The sequence below is a fragment of the Moschus berezovskii genome, chromosome 11 (assembly GCF_049115385.1).
Source record: "Moschus berezovskii isolate FMDL1 chromosome 11, NW_MosBer_1.0, whole genome shotgun sequence".
NCBI lineage: Eukaryota > Metazoa > Chordata > Mammalia > Artiodactyla > Moschidae > Moschus > Moschus berezovskii.
This window is the reverse complement of record NC_142470.1, coordinates 37,052,090-37,074,422: the sequence shown is the minus strand read 5'-3', so window position 1 is coordinate 37,074,422 and position 22,333 is coordinate 37,052,090. Positions and strand designations below refer to the sequence as shown.

At 43.3% G+C, this 22,333-nt stretch overlaps 1 protein-coding gene across 1 annotated transcript in view; it reads left to right on the top strand.

Moving 5' to 3' along the window:
* Positions 1-5,655: 5,655 nt before the first annotated feature.
* The window catches only part of ALK (ALK receptor tyrosine kinase), a 752,669-nt gene continuing 735,991 nt past the window's right edge, over positions 5,656-22,333 (top strand). The window contains exon 1 of the mRNA XM_055400465.2: positions 5,656-7,282. Coding sequence (XP_055256440.2) covers positions 6,598-7,282 — 685 coding nt within the window. The 5' untranslated portion in view covers positions 5,656-6,597. The remainder of the gene's footprint in view (positions 7,283-22,333) is intronic.

Here is a 22,333-nt window from a genome sequence, read left to right as displayed (position 1 = left end):
TTTCTTTATGGGAATCAAATTCTATTATTATTTTACAAAACTGTTAGAAGTTAGTAAAAAGAAAAAAAATCACCCGCAATTTGCCATGCCCAATAAATCTATTTATGTTTTCCTCCACTTTTTTTTGTTTGTTTTGTATTTGTAATTTTTGCTTGGTTATAGCATAGGCATGAATTCAATTTTGCATTCTGGATTTTTTCATTTAATTTTTATCAAGACCTCATGCTAATAGGAACCTTGTCTGTTTTATTCATCACAGTATCTCTCCTTGGCACCCCATGTAAAGCCAAGGAAATAGTAGGTGCTTAATAAATAATGGTTGAATCAATAATTCTAGCTACTTTTCTCTTAGCATGATGATTATTAGAAGATATCTTATGTATGACTGGTCAGTAATTGCAGATACAGTTTCAGAACTGAAGTCTGTTTACTAGTAGAGATACATTCTTGGAAATAAATATTTATTTTATTTTTCCTCTTTTCAGCGTTAGGTTGAAACTCTTTCTCTGGTTCCCTTGGAAGTTCATTTTCTCCTTCTGTGTGTGTGTTAGTTGCTCAGTTGTGTCCTACTCTTTGTGACCCCGTGGACTGTAGCCTGCCAGGCCCTCTGTCCATGCGATTCTCCAGGCAAGAATACTGAAGTGGATTGCCATTCTCTTCTCTAGGGGATCTTCCCAACCCAAGGATCAAACCCAGGTCTCCTGCATTACAGGTGAATTCTTTACCATCTTAGCCACCTCAGCTCTGGTCCTCAGTCTTGGATGAGACCTTTTGGCCACCTGGAGAATCTCCCACAGAATTCAGAGTGGCAAGTATCTTAAAGCTATACCTGGTGGTATGAGTCAAGAGAAATCAAGGAATTCCCCAAGATTCATAGAGCCTCTGAGAAGCAAGATGGTGATTAAAATCTGGTTTCCTGAATACAAATCCACATTCATTTGAATGTTTTTTCTAGATCACACTCCCTGCTCTTGTCCCAGGGTAAGATATGCTGGCTGTGAGTTTCCAAATGTCTTAGCAGTAAGCATGTTTTAATGACTAGCTTCAGCTCAACTTAGGATTTTTCTCCTACCTCCTTTTCCTTCTCTTGCTCCTCCTGCTCTTTTCCTTCCCTCTCTCTTCTCCTTCTCCCCCCTCCCCCCGCCTCCTTCTTTTTGACCAACTGAATGCCTGACTTAACTCTGTAGGTCTCAATCAGATTTTCCAGTTTTGAGGTGGTGTGTCACACTGCCTGGATTTGAAATGCTGTTTTTATTACTGCTTTTCTTATAGAGAACTCAAACCCCTCCTTATCAGTGTTATTCACTTTGCCATTACCAGAAACTGGGAATTCCCAGAGGAGGGTCTTCGTGCTTTCAGTGTCCATCTTGGCCCTTTCCTTTCTTTCTTCATGATCTCACCTTCCTCCCTCCTCAACTTAAGTGCCCAAGTTATCAGCAAGGTGACCCAGAGCAGCCCATTTTATCAAATGCGTCTTCATGGCTTCCATTATCTCCTATCCGCTCTCACTGTAACTCCCACTCTATATCTCTCCTTTGGAGTTGAGTTTTTAGTTTTTTCCTTGTTCACCTCTGCCCATCTCAGTCTATTCCACCATACTCCATTTTCTGTCTTGTGAGGTCATCCAGGATTCGATACCATGGACTTCTTAGTCAGATATCCAGGTTCAAATTCTGTAACAAATTTTGTTCCCTTTTGTAGTCTGTTGTTGGGAATTTACCCTCTCTGAGCTTCCAATTGTGATCTGTAAAACAGAGGTATTATTACTTACCCTCATAGTGTTAGTGTGACTCTTGAATGAGATAATACATGAAAATTATTTTGAAATATGCTGGTTCATAATATGTGCATCAGACCATGTTAGTTATCACTGCTGCCACATTTTAAATCTTTCTGTCTCTGCTTTCCCCCACTTGTTCTTAATTGCTCTTTTCCATCTGCTGTGCTCTAGATGGAAATGATATAAGGTAGAATAGATGTTCTTGCTCAGTTGTGTCCAACTCTTTGCGACTCATGGACTGCAGCCCACCAGGCTCCTTTGTCCATGAGATTTCCCAGGTAAGAATACTGGAATGGTTTGCCATTTCCTCCTCCAGGGGATTTTCCTGACCCAGGGATTGAACCCATGACTCCTGCATCTCCTGCATTGGCAGATGGATTCTTTACCACTGTGCCACTGGGGAAGATAATGACATAGGGGAGAAGTGGCAAAATTATAGCTGTAAGCATGAGCAAGAGGCCAAATTTATCTCAGTGAGATGTGTTAATTTTGGAGGGAAAAAATCACTGGTTTGAAGTCCAACCCTTATTTATTTGCTGTTTGACCTTGGGCAAATTATTTTGACTCTCTGAGCCTTAGTTGTTTTGTCTCTGTAATGGAAATAATAATACATGCCATGCCAGCAAATTTGGAAAACTCAGCAGTGGCCACAGGACTGGAAGAGGTCAGTCTTCATTCCAATCCCAAAGAAAGGGAATGCCAAAGAATTCTCAAACTACCGCACAATTGCACTCATCTCACACGCTAGTAAAGTCATGCTCAAAATTCTCCAAGCCAGGCTTCAGCAATATGTGAACCGTGAACTTCCAGATGTTCAAGCAGGTTTTAGAAAAGGCAGAGGCACCAGAGATCAAATGGCCAACATCCGCTGGATCATGGAGAAAGCAAGAGAGTTCCAGAAAAACATCTATTTCTGCTTCATTGACTATGCCAAAGCCTTTGACTGTGTGGATCACAATAAACTGTGGAAAATTCTGAAAGAGATGGGAATCCCAGACCACCTGACCTGCCTCTTGAGAAACCTGTATGCAGGTCAGGAAGCAACAGTTAGAACTGGTCATGGAACAACAGACTGGTTCCAAATAGGAAAAGGAGTGCATCAAGGCTGTATATTGTCACCCTGCTTATTTAACTTATATGAAGAGTACATCATGAGGAATGCTGTACTGGAAGAAGCACAGGCTGGAATCAAGATTGCCAGGAGAAATATCTATAACCTCGGATATGCATATGACACCACCCTTATGGCAGAAAGTGAAGAGGAACTCAAAAGCCTCTTGATGAAAGTGAAAGAGGAGAGTGGAAAGGTTGGCTTGAAGCTCAACATTCAGAAAACTAAGATCATGGCATCTGGTCCTATCACTTCATGATAAATAGATGGGGAAACAGTGCAAACAGTGTCAGGCTTTATTTTTTTGGGCTCCAAAATCACTGTGGATGCTGATTGCAGCCATGAAATTAAAAGACGCTTACTCCTTGGAAGGAAAGTCATGACCAACCTAGATAGCATATTAAAAAGCAGAGACATTACTTTGCCAACAAAGGTCCGTCTAGTCAAGGCTATGGTTTTTCCCGTGGTCATGTATGGATGTGAGAGTTGGACTGTGAAGAAACCTGAATGCCAAAGAATTGATGCTTTTGAACTGTGGTGTTGGAGAAGACTCTTGAGAGTCCCTTGGACTGCAAGAAGATCCAACCAGTCCATTCTAAAGGAGATCAATCCTGGGTGTTCACTGGAAGGACTGATGCTAAAGCTGAAACTCCAATACTTTGGCCACCTCATGCGACAACTCACTGGAAAAGAGTCTGATGCTGGGAGGGGTTGGGGGCAGGAGGAGAAGGGGACGACAGAGAATGAGATGGCTGGATGGCATCACCGACTCGATGGACATGAGTTTGAGTGAACTCCGGGAGTTGGAGATGGACAGGGAGGCCTGGTGTGCTGTGATTCATGGGGTTGCAAAGAGTTGGACACGACTGAGCGACTGAACTGAACTGAACTTTCTCAAAAGGCCACTGTGTGATGTGATACACACACACACATACACACATAAACACAGATGCATATGTATATGCGTATACACATGACTCATGTGACAGACTATCAATATTCATTTCTGTCTCTTTTTCTAAATTATTTAACAAAAGGGAAAAAATTGCATTCATTGTGATTCAATCTATAGAGATAAGCACTTGTTCTTCTTTTGGGGATATTGGAGAAAATTTATAAAAGCAGGAGAATTGAGACCCTTGTGTTCATTAGGTGCAAAAAAGGCGGTGTTATCCTGGTAATTACCTGGGAAAATGTTCAACCCTGGCGGATATCTTAAGTTGAAAGTCTCTGCAGCCCTCTAGTGGCTGTTGATTGTAGCGGATTCATGCAGCTGCTAAGTCGCTTCAGTCGTTTCTAACTCTATTAACAAATGCCTGGAGTCAGTTTGACTTTGGACAAGAATTAAAGAGAGAAATAAGGAAGGGCTGCGGTGGGGAATGAAAGGACCTGTGTTTTAGTCTTTTTAATATGTCACGTATAAAATTATTCTCTCACTAGTGTGCATGCCAGTGAAATATGATGAAAATCAAAACATATTTGCTCACATACTAGGAAACTATTAACCTTCATACCCTTTCCTTCCTCTTCCCTTTTCTCCCTCCTTCCCTTGCTTCACCAAGGTAGGAGCATCATTTCTTCTATGAATCAGGTCATTCTTTGTTGCTCAGTGAGGGAGAGTCAGCTCCGCTGTGTGCACCAAAGATTGTCGTTCTGTCTATGATTCCAGTGAACCACTTGTTATAAACACAGCCATTATCCGGGTTCTGTGATAGCTGCTCAAGAGAGATGAGGAGAGAGACCAGAGATACAGGGCTATAGAAATGGCCTGCAGTTTTGAACTGTCACTCCCAGGACTGTGAACAGGAATGCCAGATCATTCTTTCTAGCTAAGTCACTTCTAGACTTCTTAGCTTGTTACTCATAGAGGGGTATGGTTAACAGCAGTGGTTAAGAGGCATGAGTAAGAGCTTGGGAGGCACGTAGGACTATGTGATCCTAGGAAAATCGCTTAAGATCTCTGCGACTCAGTTTCCTCTAAAACTAGAGTTTAAAATATTTACCTTGCAGAGAGTAAAGGAAGTAACACGTATTTAAGCACCATTCTGAGAAAACACGGCGTGACTGCGGTCTGAAATATTTGTTGTAGCTGAACTGCAACTCTGCAAAATCGCGAGCCACTTCCACCCTCCCCCGTAACCCCCTAAATGCTCCCTCCGACCTCCGCACCATTTTATCCTGTGTGGATAGTGGGATCACCAGGTTCCCCAGGAATGCGTTCAAATAATGGAAGGATCAGAGAAGACTGTCTAAGGGCCCTAATCCAAGCCCAGAGTTGGCAGTGTCACGCTGCCCCTCCTTTCTCCCCTCCCCTGGCCTCCAGTTTTATTCCAGAACTGCTTTTCCGAAGTCGGATTCGTTTACTTCCCTTAAATGCTAAATTAGAATACTTGATAACAAAGGCCTTTTCTAGTCCTACTATTTATCTAAGACACGCTTCTGTTCACACAGGAGCGACAAAGGGCAGGGAATCTGGCAGAGGTGGAGCGAGAGGGAAGAGGGGTGGAGGGAAGATAGGGCGGGCTCTGTGCTTTTCTCAATGAAAGTGGGGGCGGGGGGGCTCTGCAGATTTGCATAAGAAGTCGACCTCGCCGCACCATTGGCTGGCGGGCGAGCGGGGCGGGGCGGGGCTGCGTGGGCCCAGCCGCGATGGGGAGTTGGCATTCGAACCCCGCCCCCGCCTCGGCCCGGCCCCTTCTCGGCGCGCGCTCGCGGCTCCGCCAGCTGCAAGTGGCGGGCCTTCAGGCAGATGCTATAGAGCAGCTCCCGGGACTGCAGCGGCAGTAGCAGCTGGCACCCTGGCTGCCGCGGCCCACAGGGTCGCGGGGCACAGAGGCGACTTCCGGGCACCTTCTGCCCAGCCACTGAAGCCGCAGGAGCTGCCGATGAGTGAGGAGGGGGCAGCAAGATTTCCGGCTTTTGGTCCCTGAATGCTTTCACTCCGCTTCTGCCGCCGGGGCCGCTTTGGTGCCTGAGAACTCTGAAACCAGACGCGGGAGGAAAGCAAGGACGATGTAAACTTGCGCGGCGGCGGCCTGAGCCTCTGCTCCGCAGCACGACGGCTCGATTCAGATCCAGAAGTTCAGCTAGTAGTGCAGTCCAAAGACCTCCCGCTGCGGAGGATCGCGGGAGGGTGCGCGAGAAAACAGCTGGTGCCCTCGTTTCCCTGCTAGACGCGGAAGAGGAGCTCAGAAGAGCCGAAAGCAGCTCAGGAGGCGGCCGGGACACCAAATACCAGCTCGGAACCACCGTTCCCGGCACAAAAGTTGCAGAGGGTTGGAAGCCGCTCAGGAGTGGACAGACCACAGCTCAGGCCGCGAGGGGCAGGAGAGGACGGTACCTAATTGCCATCTGCCGTCAACCATAGTAGTCTCTCTCATTCCATAGCGCGGCGATCAACGAACGGGGGCGCGGCATTCTGCGCGGCTCGCGAGAGGCATAGGGTCCCAGCTGCTGAGCCCTTCGTGCTTCAGGGTCTCTTGACACGCCCCTGAGCTTCCAGCCCCGTTTTATTGAGATTCCTGCTCTCCTCCTTGCAGTTGGAGGAAAGGAAATCTAGTGCACGGACAGTCCCCCGAGATCTGGTGGAAGGAGCCTGTCAGGACCAACGACTGTTAGGAACCCCTTCTCATCTGAGGGGGAGCGGAGGGTGAGGCTGGATCCCGGGGAGTCGAAGCTCTAGCATAAACAGTCACCCTTTGGCGGGATGGGAGCCATAGGGCTTCTGTGGCTGCTGCTATTGCTGCTGCTCTCACCGGCAGCCTCAGGTTCCGGGACTGGGATCGAGACCGGCCAGCGCATGGGCTCTCCGGCCATGGGGCCAGCCCTGCAGCCCCGGGAGCCGCTTAGCTACTCGCGTCTGCAGAGGAAGAGCCTAGCGGTGGACTTTGTGGTGCCCTCGCTTTTTCGCGTCTACGCCCGGGACCTGCTGCTGCCGCCGCCGTACCCCTCGGAGCCGAGAACTGGCCGGCTGGAGGCGCGCGGCTCGCTGGCTCTCGACTGCGCCCCACTGCTTAGGCTGGTGGGGCCACCACCCGGGGTCTCGTGGACAGCAGGCGCCAACTCTCCCACCCCGGCTCAGGCACGGACGCTGTCCAGGGTGCTGAAGGGAGGCTCGATTCGCAAGCTTCGGCGCGCCAAGCAGCTGGTGCTGGAGCTTGGAGAGGAGGCAATCCTTGAGGGCTGCGTCGGGCCTCCAGAGGAGGCGACTGCGGGGCTGCTTCAGTTCAACCTCACTGAGCTGTTCAGCTGGTGGATTCGACACGGCGAAGGGCGGCTGAGGATCCGCTTGATGCCGGAGAAGAAGGTGTCGGAAGTGGGCAGAGAGGGAAGACTCTCCGCCGCGATCCGCGCCTCCCAGCCCCGCCTTCTCTTCCAGATCTTTGGGACCGGTGAGCAGCTCCCGCCTGAGTGGTTTGGGATTTGTGCTTTTTTTTTTTTTTCTTTTTTCTTTTTTTGCACACGTCAATTTGCAGCCACTGTCAACTAACCCTGATTTCCAAAACCTCAGCCCATGGTTCTTAGCTCTTTTTCCTCCCTCAAACCTCCTTCCCCAGTTAGACTATATTTTCTCCTTGAACGCAGTCATTCCCCAAGGGACTCTCCCTTCCTTGTCAGCAACCAAGTGGGGGAAAAAAGTTTCCTGTTCCTGGTAGAATGACTCCGAAAGACACAAGGTTGCAGCCGAGATTGGATGTCCTTTATTTGGGGCTCCTAGGTTGAAATCCCTCTATTACTTCTGCATCCTGAGAGCTTAGTTCTAGATCTCAACTATTACCTTTCTTCCTTTCCCTTTGTTACTCCTCCTGGCCTCCACAAATTTGGGGAATGTGATACACTTTCTCAGGGAATATAGAACTCTTTATTATTGAATCCCACCCAGCTATCCTCTTCAAATGTTGACTTCCCTAGGAATGGCCTCTTCATCAATTCATTCTGCTCTCCACCTAACCCCAGTTCCTGTCCACTCACAGACTCTTGTTTTTCCTCTCAGATGTCTTGGGAGAGCCCCAGAGGAACTAAGGGACAGGCGACGGGAATGGAGGGAGATGAGAGAGGGAGCAAAGTAGCCAAGGCTGTTTTCCTCTGGGGGAGTCACTCTGAAGCCAGGAAGAGACAGTAGTTGATTTCCCTTTCTCTCCCTGCTCCCAGTTCCTTCCCTCCAGTTCTTAGCTTGAGTATCTGTGGTAGCAGATCTGAATGCCTGTTTCTGGAAGGCCCATTTCTCTGCAGATCTCGCTGCTGGAGACTCCTGAAATGAGGTTTATATTTCATTTACTCTCATTTTCTTCCCATATTCACTGAGTTGGGGTTGTGTATTTAGGCACTTACTTCTAACTCTTCCCATAATATCCTTTGACTGGGAAAACCAGGTGGTTTTGAATGGATGTTTCTTTTGTAAGACCACTGGGGAAAGGCTTGTGAATAAAATATAAAATGTAAATGAACGAGAATGCACAGAAGAGAAAGCATGCCTTTTAAATGCCCACACTAATTTCATTGAGTAAAACCCGGAGTCTTTTCTTTCATTCCCGTTGTCAGAAATAAATGAAATTCTCATGCTCCACTGGTTACTAATGTCTCTGTATTAATTGGATGGAAAGCATTGGAAAAAAGCCTATTATAGAGCTACAAGTATCTCCCATGTTTGTCCCAACACACACACACACACACACACACACACTCCCACATATATCCAGTAGTCTCATGAAGGGATATTCTGAAGCTGAGGTTTCTCAGTCATTGCAGAGAAAATATTCCGGTATGTGGTCCCCATGGAAAACAGAGTCTGGATGCATATTTCAGCATTAGTGCCAGTGGTATTGGCAACTAAAATGACCCCTTTATGTTCAGTGTTGGAATTTATACTAGCCTGTGGCAAGAGACAGGATCTGATGAATTTGATAGTACTTTCTGTGAACTGAGATAGGGACCAATACTGTTGTCTCTCCACAGATACTTTTGTAAAGAACAGCTGTGCTTTAATGTTGTCTTGGCTTCCATGGTTTATATATGCAACAATCTCTTTTAGTGCCTAATGTTTGTGTAATGGATATAAAAATCACTTCTCTGGGAATGCAGATTGTCTCCCACTTTCATGTCTCTGAGCATCTCTGAAACTTTCCTATCATTTCTTGTTATATAGGCAGGCCCTAGCAGTCTAGATGCTGATGATACAGGCAAAGGGGTCCTTTCTACAGCTCTGAACTTACCTACTGTAAACAAGAAGGTTGCTTAAAGTTATTGCTGGTGCCTCTGGAGAGTCACACGCTTAATGCTTTTGAAGAATATACTCCAGTCAAGCATTAGATGAGGAGTTTGAGCTGCTGAGTGAGGGAGTTTCATGTAGAGATTAGTGTGCTCTGGGAGCTGCTCTGCTACTGGCTGTAGGGAAGCACAGTGAACATCCCAAATCCTCCCTCGGCAACACAGTCCATTTGGCAGCAGGACGAAGCCCTTATGCATCATTTGACACATCTAGCAATGCTAGTTTTAGAAAGAGCCAGGATTCTGCCATTAAAAGGCTAGAAATTTTAGCCAAGCATTTTTCAGCAGTATCGGGATCAAATGATTATTGATGGGATCAAATAAGACACTAAGTGTAACTGGATGAGCTCCCCATGACCTCCAGAGAGACAGACAGCTTATTGAAAAGCACTTCAGGCCTTGTGGTGATCACACTTGGAGCGGGCTGGACTCTCCTGCTCTGAGACATATGCTGTCTGCAGTTAGGCAACTGGCCATGCAGGACTAGCTTCTCGCCTTATCACTGCTTCCCCAGCCCCATTTAGATACAGTCTCTACTGCAGACTTCCTGTGGAGGGACTGGGCACACCCTTCTGTATCATGTTTTATGTTTGGGGAAACATATATTATTGTGGTTTCATTCATTTTCTTGTATCAAAATTGAAGTTTAGGTTCTCACACTTGGAACAATTAGTAACACTTGGACTAATTTTGCTATTTATCATGTTTGAGGAAATGCATTTATTCTTTTTATAGAGACTCTGACTTACAGAAAAGGCGTTTGACTCTTCTGTGACATAGGATCTTCAATTAAGTGAGGGAAAATAAGCATAGCTCAGTAAATTTCTCCCTGTTTCTGCCTGAGTAACTGATGGTCTAATCTAGAGGGGAATGGTCTTGCTGGCGGGGCTGTCTGTGGTGAAGGAAGTGGAGAGGATGGGTCTTCTGCCAGCCCTTGTTTTGAGGGGCCTGGGGTAGCCCATTTGTCTCAGACTAAAGGTAGGGTACCAAACCTGAGCAGACCATGACTAGGAATGTGGTAAAAAATGGAAAAGCACCGAGTTAGAACAAAGCAATACCTTCATATCACTCGCAGTTTGGGCTATTTGAGGGGAAAAAAGGGATGTCTGAGAGCCTTATAATGCATGACATTTTAATGGTATTTCTTTGAGGGTTATTGTGAATTCATAAAGGGGATCAACATGTGAAAAGTCTGAAGTAGTTCCCCAGAACACCCATTCATTGAAAAGAGGTACAGAGAGTTACTGGGGTTATGCAAATGGTGTACACTATCTTGGGACAGCCCAAACCTCAAAAATGATGTCTGCCTGGAGGCCTCCACATTGCCCATAGCTCTCCTTTGTAACCTGTTCTATAAATGTCTTGACATCTTGCGTCTGCCGTCCTCCAGGCAGAAGCCTAGAGGATAATGGTCTGTGGGATAAGAGGACTGTTTCACTGTTAATACCTGCCTTCTTATTCCAGGAAAGGGGATATATGACTTGAGACTTTATATGTACTATAGAGAGGCCTAAGCAACTTAAAGTAGGTATATACAATGCAGTATTCCTGACCCTTGACCTCACATATCTGTTAGTCCCTTCCTATTTCATTTCTGGAAAGAGCAAAGAGAGGGAAGGAAGATAGAGAGTAAATTGAAACTCCCAGAAGGGGCACCAGTTATTGGAGGTGAATTGGGAGAGTTGGAGTTAGTCCAGAGAAGAGCAGAGAGCTGATTTAAGAGTTGAAGGGACTGATATATGACAAAAGATGAAAAAAATTAAATATATATGGCTGGGCTAAGTGGTGATGAAGGGGAAGCCATGGTAACAATCTACAAATCTCTGAAAAGGGAGAGTGGCAGTGAAGGGGATGAGTTATTTAGTGTGGCCCACAGAAGTAATAGGATGAGACTTGCAGAAGGAAACTTCAGGTTAGATATCAGGGAAACCTTATTTTCTGAAATTGATATTCTTCTGACTATGGAATGGAATTCCAAAGGAGCAAAAGAGTAAGGTGAGATGTGGGTCAGACAAGCCACAGCATTCATAATTAATCAGTTCTATATTTTCAAATGTTGAGAAGCTGCGGAAGACAGGAGAGCTGGGATGGAGAACAGCATCAGGAGTTGGGTTTTTTTGGATGCAGTTCTGGAGTTTTGATGTTACCAGGGGGAAGAGAAAATAATTGCATATGTATCTTTGAAGTTTGTGGGAAGCGCTTACAAGAACATTGTTGGTATCTTGAAAACACTATTTTGAAATTAATGAGTTTATTCTTCTTTGTCCCTAGATTAAACAGAGTGTTCTCTGGGGTTTTTGTATATTCAGTAGGGGAGTTCGCACTTACCCAGCACTATGCATTGAAGATATATTTATTCATGTGTGTGGCATCAAGTCATTGGGCAAGACAAAAGGTACTTGGGTCTTGAGAAGATGAGATCAGTTCTAGATTTGGTGAACTCTTATTGGCTACTGAAAACCCTTTGAAATGCTGAGAATATGTACAGCTATTTGAAAAATGAGCTTCTTCTAAATCCTGTTGATCCTTTCACAAATTTACAAAAGAGAAAGAAGGTTCATGAGAGGTTTTATGTAGAATGTGGGAGGAGAGTAGTATCATTAATAAAAATGAAAGCTTTTATAAGGCAGTTTGTCTGCAGAAGGTGAAGAGGGACTGGCCTGTGGGTAGGAGAAAAGACGGAGAGTTGTGTGAGCAAAAGTTGCAGCCTATTGCCACTCTCAGGATTACTGCCTGACAACACTTCATAGAAATTTGCCTTGATTTGGAAAGGACATTTTGCTTTTTAAAATAAGCATTACTAATGTCCTATTACAGTTGTATGGGACTTTATAAATCATTTTAACATTTGTTATTTTTACCAATCATGCAGTAGGAAAGGCAAATATTTGCTTTATTTTGTAAGTAGAGTAATTGGAATCCAGAAGTTTGATAACATTGTTTCAAGGTCATTTAGGTAGAAAGTTTTAGACCTGGAATTTTTCATTTGTATGTTGAAAGGTTATGTATGACTTGCTAGAGGATGTGTTAGAATACTGACTGGGACCACATATCCTGCCTTCAAATCAGAGCTCTTTCCACTAAGGGAATCATCTCAAGGTGTGTACTATAAATAACCAAGACATGTAAACAGACAAAAAGCTTTACATTATCTTTTTCAGAAGGTCATACAATAAATATTTGGTGGGCAATAGCCATGACTTGGAAACATTTCTTAAAATCTTTAAGGCCTGGTTTGATCATTTGAAAATGGTTATAGTAAGTAGGTCCTATCTCAGGATCATGTCCCAAATATTAAATTAGGTGATGCATGTAAATCTTAGGGCTTTCCTGATGGCTCAGTTGGTAAAGAATCTGCTTGCAGTGTGGGAGACCTGAGTTCAACCCCTGGATTGGGAAGATCCCCTGGTGGAGGGCATGGCATCCCACTCCAGTATTCTTGCCTGAAGAATCCCCATGGATAAGTGAGCTGCAATCCATGGGGTCTCAAAGAGTCAGACATGACTGAGCGACTAGGCACAGCATATGTAATCTTAACCCCAAACCTGAAACATCATAAACTGCTCCATCAACATGAACACTTACATGTTTTCCTAGCAGCAGCAACACTCCAGCATCTGGCTGTGCAGGTTGTGTGCTCTGCAATTACAAGGGTTCCATATTCATTTTAGCCTATTTGAATGGTGCCATCTGGAGTTGTGCAGTCCTCACATGTGGCAATACATGGCAGCCCTGGCAGCAATTGTGATGCTGTGTGTTCCCCATACAACTAACTTCTAACTCCTAAGGGATGAGCGGTGAGATCCAGAGGAAATGGGGAGTGACCAGGATGACAGATTTTATTGTTCCATCATGGAAGACCTGTCTTTGCCAGAAATGTCGATGAAAAGAGGTGTTGAGGTGTGGCATTTACTTTATTCCTATCAACTATTATCCTCTGATAGGCCTTTTGACCTTGGATTCAGTCCAGAGAATCAAGTGGCATATTTACAATCCAATTCTTTTTTTTTTCTATAGAAATAAACAAAGTCTTAACTTTGTGAAAGTAAGGAAACTAATGCTGAGAAAGAAAAAGTTAGAGGCATTACAGAGCAGTAGTATTCAGATGGTGGCTCTTCCCTCAGAATGATCTGTGCAGTCCAGACCTTACCATGTCCATAGACATGCTGGACCACTGACCTCTGACAATTCCTTTATTGTAATTAGCTGGAGCTGTGCCCTTCCTGTACATTTCTAACCTCATTACTCATTGTCAGATGTGTACTGTGCTTAGTCGCTCAGTCATGTCTGACTCTTTTGGACCCCATGGGCTGTAGCCTACCAGGTACCTCTGTCCATGGGGATTCTCCAGGCAAGAATACTGGAGTGGGTTTCTATGCTTTCCTCCAGGGAATTTTCCAACCCAGGGATCAAGCCCAGGTCTCCCACATTGCAGATGGATTCTTTACCATCTGAGCCACCAGGGAAGCCCCCCATTGTCAGATTCAGTTCAGTCACTCAGTCATGTCCGACTCTTTGTGACCCCATGAACCGCAGCACACCAGGCCTTCCTGTCCATCACCAACTCCCAGAGTCCACCCAAACCCTTGTCCACTGAGTTGGTGATGCCATCCAATCATCTCATCCTCTGTTGTTCCCTTCTACTCCTGCCCTCAATCTTTCCCAGCATCAGGGTCTTTTCAAATAAGTCAGCTCTTCCCATCAGGTGACAAAAGTATTAGAGTTTCAGCTTCAACATCAGTCCTTCCAGTGAACACCCAGGACTGATCTACTATAGGATGGACTGGTTGGATCTCCTTGCATTGCAGTTCAAGGGACTCTCAAGAATCTTCTCCAACACCACAGTTAAAAAGCATCAATTCGTCTGCACTCAGCTTTCTTTATAATCCAATGCTCACATCCATACATGACTACTGGAAAAACCATAGCCTTAACTAGACAGACCTTCGTTGGCAAAGTAATGTCTCTGTTTTTTAATATGCTGTCTAGGTTGGTCATAACTCTCCTTCCAAGGAGTAAGCGTCTTTTAATTTCATGGCTGCAGTCACCATCTGCAGTGGTTTTGGAGCCCAGAAAAATAAAGTCTGCTACTGTTTCCACTGTTTCCCCATCTATTTGCCATGAAGTGATGGGACCGGATGCCATGGAGAAATGCAAAGTCCTAAGTGGTTAATAGACAGGAGCCCATGAAAAGCAATTAAATCTTTGAAATTCCATGGAGACACATAGCCCAGAGACTTGAATGGGAGGCTGTCTTAGGAAATTACCCTAACCTAAAGTAAGTTGTTAAGCATCCACACTGCATTTTATAGATGGCATTTTTTTGTGTGTGTGAGCCGTAGATGAGCCGCTGCCTCCAAAAGATGCACATGGATATCATCTCTGCTTGAGAGTAGATGAACGTGAGTATTGGTGAGGATGGTTATAGGTCCGGCAGTCATGTAGAGAGAATAGCAAATAGCTAGTAAGGAGCCCTGTGAATGCCTTCTTTCTTAGAGCCATTGCTTTGTCCTCCAATCTAGGGTATGGCCAGTGTTTCTTAACCTAGTGATTACCTGGATTCTTTCACACAGTCAAGGTGTGAGATTGGAGCAGTTCAAAGCAAGTGTTGGCCTGGTGGTGAGATAGCAGGGGGTGGGAGGTACCCCATATATTCTGGGGTGAGCCAGATTTCTCGGAATAGCTTTTTTTTTCTTCAGTAAATATTATGATTAATTTTCCACCAGGACTGTTCTTAGCTTAGGTCCTTTCCCAGGAAAATTTTATCAAATCCATTTGGTGATATAACATAGACATTCCAGAAAGTGGGACGTCCAAGAACATGTCAGAAAGAGAGCTCCTTTGGGGCAGATCCACCTAACCACATGGTTAATTAAGAGATTTTGTTCCCTTTCTGGCTAAGTGACAGCAGGTGCATGAAGAGGTAGGTGGTCTGAATTCCCTTGAGTAAGGAAAAGGATAAAAGGTAGGTATGAAAAAAAGTATGAAAGTAAAACAAAGCAAATCTAGGCAAGCTAAAAGGAAATCAGGCAGATAACCAAAGGAAATCAGAAGGAAAATTTAAACCATTGGTTATGGTTTTTTCTCTCACTTATATTTTATTCAGTTTTCATCAGAATATGGATTTTTGAACTTGGGCATGGGTGGAACTTCTTTGTAGATCTTTTTTTGCATTCTCAGCCCACATAATTAAAATAAGTTTGTTTGTTTTTGTTTTTTTTTTTGGTGAACAGAACACTGGATTAGGAGCTAGGAGGCCTAGATTCTTTTATGATATTAGCCTTCATTGGATTTGAAATCTTGTGCAGTCCCTTAAACACCTTGAGCCTCTGGCTTTTGTTTTCCTAAAGGAGATAACACAGATCTTGTCTTGACTACCTCACAGAGTTGCTGTGAGCATTGTCTGAGATAACCTATGTGGAAGGCTCTACTCTGGATTATTCAGAAATAAATATGTAAGGCAGTAGAAAAATGAATATATAAGAATCATAACAGGTGCTAAGATACTGCTTCATCCATACATAGTTCCCCAAACCTCTGGCATTCAGAGCAGCTATTCAACATCCCAGACTTTGAGGCAGGCCATTAGGTTCAGTTGACAGCTCAGAAGAAGTGTTTGTAAAGCCCCTCCCCAAGGTTCCTAAAGTGAGGTTGTTCATTGAAATCAGTTTGCTCAATTTCAGACTTTTCTGGAAATGGATCTCTGGTAGTGGGACATAGGACCTGTCTTTTAGCATCAGAAAATGATTTGTTTTTTAATTGAGGGGTGACAAATAAGGTGGCTTGAGTGTATTAATCCTGTGTACAGCTTGATGATAATTTACATGTACAACATCCATATAATCATCACCCAGATGAAGATACAAAACATTTCTAGCATCCCCAGAAAGTTCCCTCCTGTCCTTTTGCAGTCTGTATTCAACCCCTAACCAAGATAACCATCCTTGTCGTCCATATCATCAATTAGTTTTGCCTATTTTTGAATTTCATGTAGATGGAATCATATAGTATATGTTATTTTGTGTCTGACTTTTCTTACTCAGCATGATTTATGTAGGATTCATCAGTCATTTTGTGCACCAACATTCATTCTTTCTTTTTCTTAATTTGCTGTGTTGTATTCCTTTATATGAATATAACACCATTCATTTATACATTTTCTTATCGAGGAATTGGACTTCTGTAAAGTCAAAAGTTCAGTTGCTCAGTTGTGTCCAACTCTTTGTGACATCACAGACTGCAGCACACCAGGCTTCCCTGTCCTTCACTATTTCCCAGAGTTTGCTCAAACTCATGTCCATTGAGTCGGTGATGCCATCCAACCATCTCATCCTCTCTCATCCCCTTCTCCTCATGCTCTCAATCTTTCCAAGCACCAAGGTCTTTTCCGATGAGTTGGCTCTTTGCGTCAGGTGGCCAAAGGACTGGAGCTTCAGCTCAGCATCAGTCCTTCCAATGAATATTCAGAGTTGATTTCCTTTAGGATTGACTGATTTGATCTCCTTGCAGTCCAAGGGACTCTCAAGAGTCTTTGCCAGGACCACAGTTTGAAAGTATCAATTCTTCGGTGTTCAGCCTTCTTTATGGTCCAGCTCTTACATCCATACATGACTTTGGATAAACCATAGTAGAATAAGTAAAAGATCTGGGATTGAAGCCCTCCTATACCATTTATTGGCCCAAAGCTACTTCTTTGAATTTCGGTTTTTCTTATGTGTAAAGTGAGAAAAATAATACCCATCTCCTGAGTTACTGTGAGAATAGGATAAGGCTTATAGTAAGTCCTGACACACAGTTGGTATTCAACAAGTATTAGTATTTTTCCCCAGTTCTTGATTGCATTTCTTCCATTGGTGGCCAGAATGGATGCTTCAAAAGCTTCCTAAAGCAGGGAAAGGGAGCCCTGTTACAAGTGAGGTCATTAACTCAAAGAGGGAAAAGTAGCAACCAGGGGCTATGTAATAAATTATGCATCAGTTCAGTTCAGTGGCTCAGTCATGTCCGACTCTTTGCGACCCCATGAATCACAGCACGCCAGGCCTCCCTGTCCATCACCAACTCCCAGAGTTCACTCAAACTCATGTCCACAGAGTCGGTGATGCCATCCAGCCATCTCATTCTCTGTCGTCTCCTTCTCCTCCCGCCCCCAATCCCTCCCAACATCAGAGTCTTTTCCAGTGAGTCAACTCCTCCCATGAGGTGGCCAAAGTATTGCAGTTTCAGCTTTAGCATCAGTCCTTCCAGTGAACACCCAGGATTGATCTCCTTTAGAAAGGACTGGTTGGATCTCCTTGCAGTCCAAGGGACTCTCAAGAGTCTTCTCCAACACCACAGTTCAAAAGCATCAATTCTTCGGCAATCAGCTTTCTTCATAGTCCAACTCTCACATCCATACATGACCATGGGAAAAACCATACCCTTGACTAGACGGACCTTGGTTGGCAAAGTAATGTCTCTGCTTTTTAATATACTATCTAGGTTGGTCATAACTTTCCTTTCAAGGAGCAAGCGTCTTTTAATTTCATGGCTGCAATCAGCATCCGCAGTGATTTTGGTGCCCCCCCAAATAAAGTCTGTCACTGTTTCCACTGTTTTCCCATCTATTTCCCATGAAGTGATGGGACCAGATGCCATGATCTTAGTTTTCTGAATGTTGAGCTTCAAGCCAACTTTTTCACTCTCCTCATTCACTTTCATCAAGAGGCTTTTGAGTTCTTCACTTTCTGCCATAAGGGTGGTGTCATCTGCATATCTGAGGTTATTGATATTTCTCCCGACAATCTTTTCCAGCTTGTGCTTCTTCCAGCCCAGTGTTCCTCATAATGTACTCTGCATAGAAGTTAAATAAGCAGGGTGACAATATACAACCTTGACGTACTCCTTTTCCTATTTGGAACAAGTGGAAGTGAGAAATAGATTTAAGGGACTAGATCTGATAGATAGAATGCCTGATGAACTATGGACGGAGGTTCGTGACATTGTACAGGAGACATGGACCAAGACCATCCCCATGGAAAAGAAATGCAAAAAAGCAAAATGGCTGCCTGAGGAGGCTTTACAAATAGCTGTGAAAAGAAGCGAAGCGAAAAACAAAGGAGAAAAGGAAAGATATAAGCATCTGAATGCAGAGTTCCAAATAAGAAAGCCTTCCTCAGTAATCAATGCAAAGAAATAAAGGAAAACACAGAATAGGAAAGACAAGAGATCTCTTCAAGAAAATTAGAGATACCAAGGGAACATTTCATGCAAAGATGGGCTCGATAAAGGACAGAAATGGTATGTTAGAATATGATATGTATCTTTCTCCTCTGACTCACTTCACTCTGTATAATAGGTTCTAGGTTCATCCACCTCATTAAGAACTGACTCAAATGTGTTCCTTTATATGGGTGAGTAATATTCCGTCATGTATATTTACTACAACTTCTTTATCCATTTATCTGCCGATGGATATCTAGGTTGCTTCTGTGTTCTAGCTTATTGTAAATAGTGCTGCAGTGAACAATGGGATACATGTGTCTCTTTCAATTTTGGTTTCCTCAGGGTATATGCCTAGGAGTGGGATTGCTGGGTCATATGGTGGTTTTATTCCTAGTTTTTTAAGGAATCTCCATAGTGTCTTCCATAGTGGCTGTATCAATTTACATGCCCACTGATAGTGCAAGAGTGTTCCCTTTTCTCCACACCCTTTCCAGCATTTATTGTTTTTAGACTTTTTGATGAGGGTCATTCTGACTTGTGTGAAGTGATATCTCATTTTAGATTTGATTTGCATTTCTCTAATAATGAGTGATGTTTGTCCTTTTACTTTTAATCTATGTATTTATTCAAAGTGAATTTCTTGTAGAAAACATATTGTTGGATTTTATGTGTCTTTTTAAAATTCAGTCTCACAATGTCTATCATTTACTTGGAGTGTTAGACACGTATATTTATTGTTATGTTTGATATGGTTGGATTTGGTCTACCATTTGTTATTATTTTCTCTTTCTGTTTTTTGTTCTTCTGTTATCCTTTTCCTGGCACCTTTTGAGTTATTTGAATATTTTTTTTGTTTTAATTTTTGTCTTCTTTATATCTTTTTATATTATTATTTTAGTGTTTGCTCTTGGGATTTTATTTATGTATGGGCTTTCAACAGTTTATTTTGAGTTAACATTTTAGTACTTCAAGTAAAATATAGATGGCTTACAACTATGTGTAAGTCTTCCCTGATAGCTCAGTTAAGAATCTTCCTGGGTGAAGAAGATCAGCTGGAGAAGGAATAGGCTACCCACTCCAGTATTCTTGGGCTTCCCTTGTGTCTCAACTGATAAAGAATCTGCCTGAAAATGTGGGTAACCTGGGTTCGATCCCTGGGTGGGGAAGATCCCCTGGAGAAGGGAAAGGCTACCCACTCCAGTATTCTGGCCTCAAGAATTTCATGGGCTTTCACAAAGAGTCAGATATGACTGAGCAACTTTCACTTTCTACAACTATGTATGTCCTTTTATCCTCCCCCTTAGTGTTACAGTTGTCATATATGTTTTATCTCCATAACTTAGAATCCTGCTAGACAGTAGTTTTAATTTTTTCTTTCAGCAGTTATTCATGTTTTAAATAAGAGGAGAAAACTAGTCCTTTATATTTACTCAGATATGTAGCATTTCTCTTGTATTCCCATCTTTATTAAAATTCCAATTTCCCTATTTTATCATTTTCTATCAACCTAAAAAGCTCCCTTTTGCGTTTCTTTTAGATCAGGTCTTCTGGTGACAAGTTCTCTTAGTTTTTCTCTTATCTGAGTGTCCTTATTCCATCTTCACTTATAAAGAGTATTTTTACTGGGCACAGAATTCTGGGTGGACAGTTTTTTGGTTTTTTTTTTTTTTTTGCTCTTCAAGGATGATGTTCTCTCCTTCACAGTTTCTGGTGAGAATTCTGTCATTAAATTGTTCTCCCTTATATGTAGCTATTTTTATGATTTTTCTTTGGTCTTCGGTTTTCAGAAGTTTGATTATGATGAATCTATGCATGAAATTTTATTTGATTCTGTCCTCTTTGCGATTTGTCGAGCTTCTTGATCTGTAAGTTTATGTCTTTCATGATATTTGAGGAGTTTTCAGCCATTATTTCCTTATTTTTTCCCTTGCACCATTATCTTTCTCCTCCTCTCTGGTACTCTAACTGAACAACTATTTGACCTTTTGATACTGTCTCACATGCTCCTGAGGCTCTGCTCAGTTCATTTTTCAATTTTTTTTCTTTTAGTTCTGCAGATTGGACAGTTTCTATGATCTGTCTTCAATTTTACTGAATCTTTACTCTGTTATCTCCACTTTATGATAATTATTTTATTTTAGATATTTTTTTAATATAAATTTTCCATTAAAATTTTTCTATTTACTTACAACTACCTTTCCATCTATTTTTCAGATATGTATGTTTAACTCATGGAACATAGTTATAAAAGCTTTAAAGTCTTTGATAGTTTTAGCATGTTATCATCTTGTTATTGGCATCTGTTGATCATCTTTCTCCTTAAGACTTTGTCCTTTTTTTGTTGTTGTTCTTTATATATTGAGTAGTTTTAGGTTGTTTCCAGGAAAATTTGACTAAATGTTCTTTGGTCTGAGACTTGAATATGGTTTAAACCTTCAGTTCAGTTCAGTTCAGTCACTCAGTCATGTCCGACTCTTTGCGACCCCATGAATCACAGCACGCCAGGCCTCCCTGTCCACCAACTCCCGGAGTTCACTCAAACTCATGTCCATCGAGTGATGCCATCCAGCCATCTCATTCTCTGTCGTCCCCTTCTCCTCCTGCCCCCAATCCCTCCCAGCATCAGAGTCTTTTCCAGTGAGTCAACTCATCGCATGAGGTGGCCAAAGTATTGAAGTTTTAGCTTTAGCATCAGTCCTTCCAATGAACACCCAGGATTGATCTCCTTTAGAATGGACTGGTTGGATCTCCTTGCAGTCCAAGGGACTCTCAAGAGTCTTCTCCAGCACCACAGTTCAAAAGCATCAATTCTTCAGCAATCAGCCTTTTTCACAGTCCAACTCTCACATCCATACATGACCACTGGAAAAACCATAGCCTTGACTACACAGACCTTTGTTGGCAAAGTAATGTTTCTGCTTTTTAATATACTGTCTAGGTTGGTCATGACTTTCCTTCCAAGGAGTAAGCATCTTTTAATTTCATGTCTGCAATCAGCATCCACAGTGACTTTGGAGCCCCCCAAAATAAAGTCTGACACTGTTTCCACTGTTTCCCCATCTATTTCCCATGGTTTTGTCCTTAAGGCCTTTGTTGTGTTGCTTTAAGTCTGTTCACATGTGTGCTGCTCACAGGTGAGCTGGAACCTGCGGCCAGTTTCTTTACAGAATTAGCATATTTCTTTCTTCATCTCTATCTTCTTTTAGATTTTCCTTAAACTCAGTTTTACCCACTTGTACCACTGCAGCACAACTCCTTTGACTAAGGTTGCCTTCAGGCAAAACAAAGAGCTAATAAAGATAAACAAAACAGGGATTCCCTCCACACTCTTGGGCCTGAAGGGGTCCCTTCTTGAGCCCCAGCCCACCCCACCCCCACCCCCAGTCTTCTGGTCTGAATGATAACATTTGTTATAGGATTTCTATTAGAATTTGGCTGTTGACATCACCAGTCAAGCTAACTCTCCTGAAGGCTTATCATGAACTGAGAGAGAAAAAAGAATGTCAAAGATACATGTTCTCTGGATGAGTTCAGTTCAGTTCAGTCGCTCAGTCGTGTCCGACTCTCCGCGACCCCACGAATCACAGCACGCCAGGCCTCCCTGTCCATCACCAACTCCCGAAGCTCACTCAAACTCATGTCCACAGAGTCGGTGATGCCATCCAGCCATCTCATTCTCGGTCGTCCCCTTCTCCTCCCGCCCCCAACCTGTCCCAGCATCAGAGTCTTTTCCAGTGAGTCAACTCGTCGCATGAGGTGGCCAAAGTATTGCAGTTTCAGCTTTAGCATCAGTCCTTCCAATGAACACCAAGGATTGATCTCCTCTAGAATGGACTGGTTGGATCTCCTTGCAGTATAAGGGACTCTCAAGAGTCTTCTCCAACACCATAGTTCAAAAGCATCGATTCTTCGGCGATCAGCTTTCTTCACAGTCCAACTCTCACATCCATACATGACCACGGGAAAAACCATTG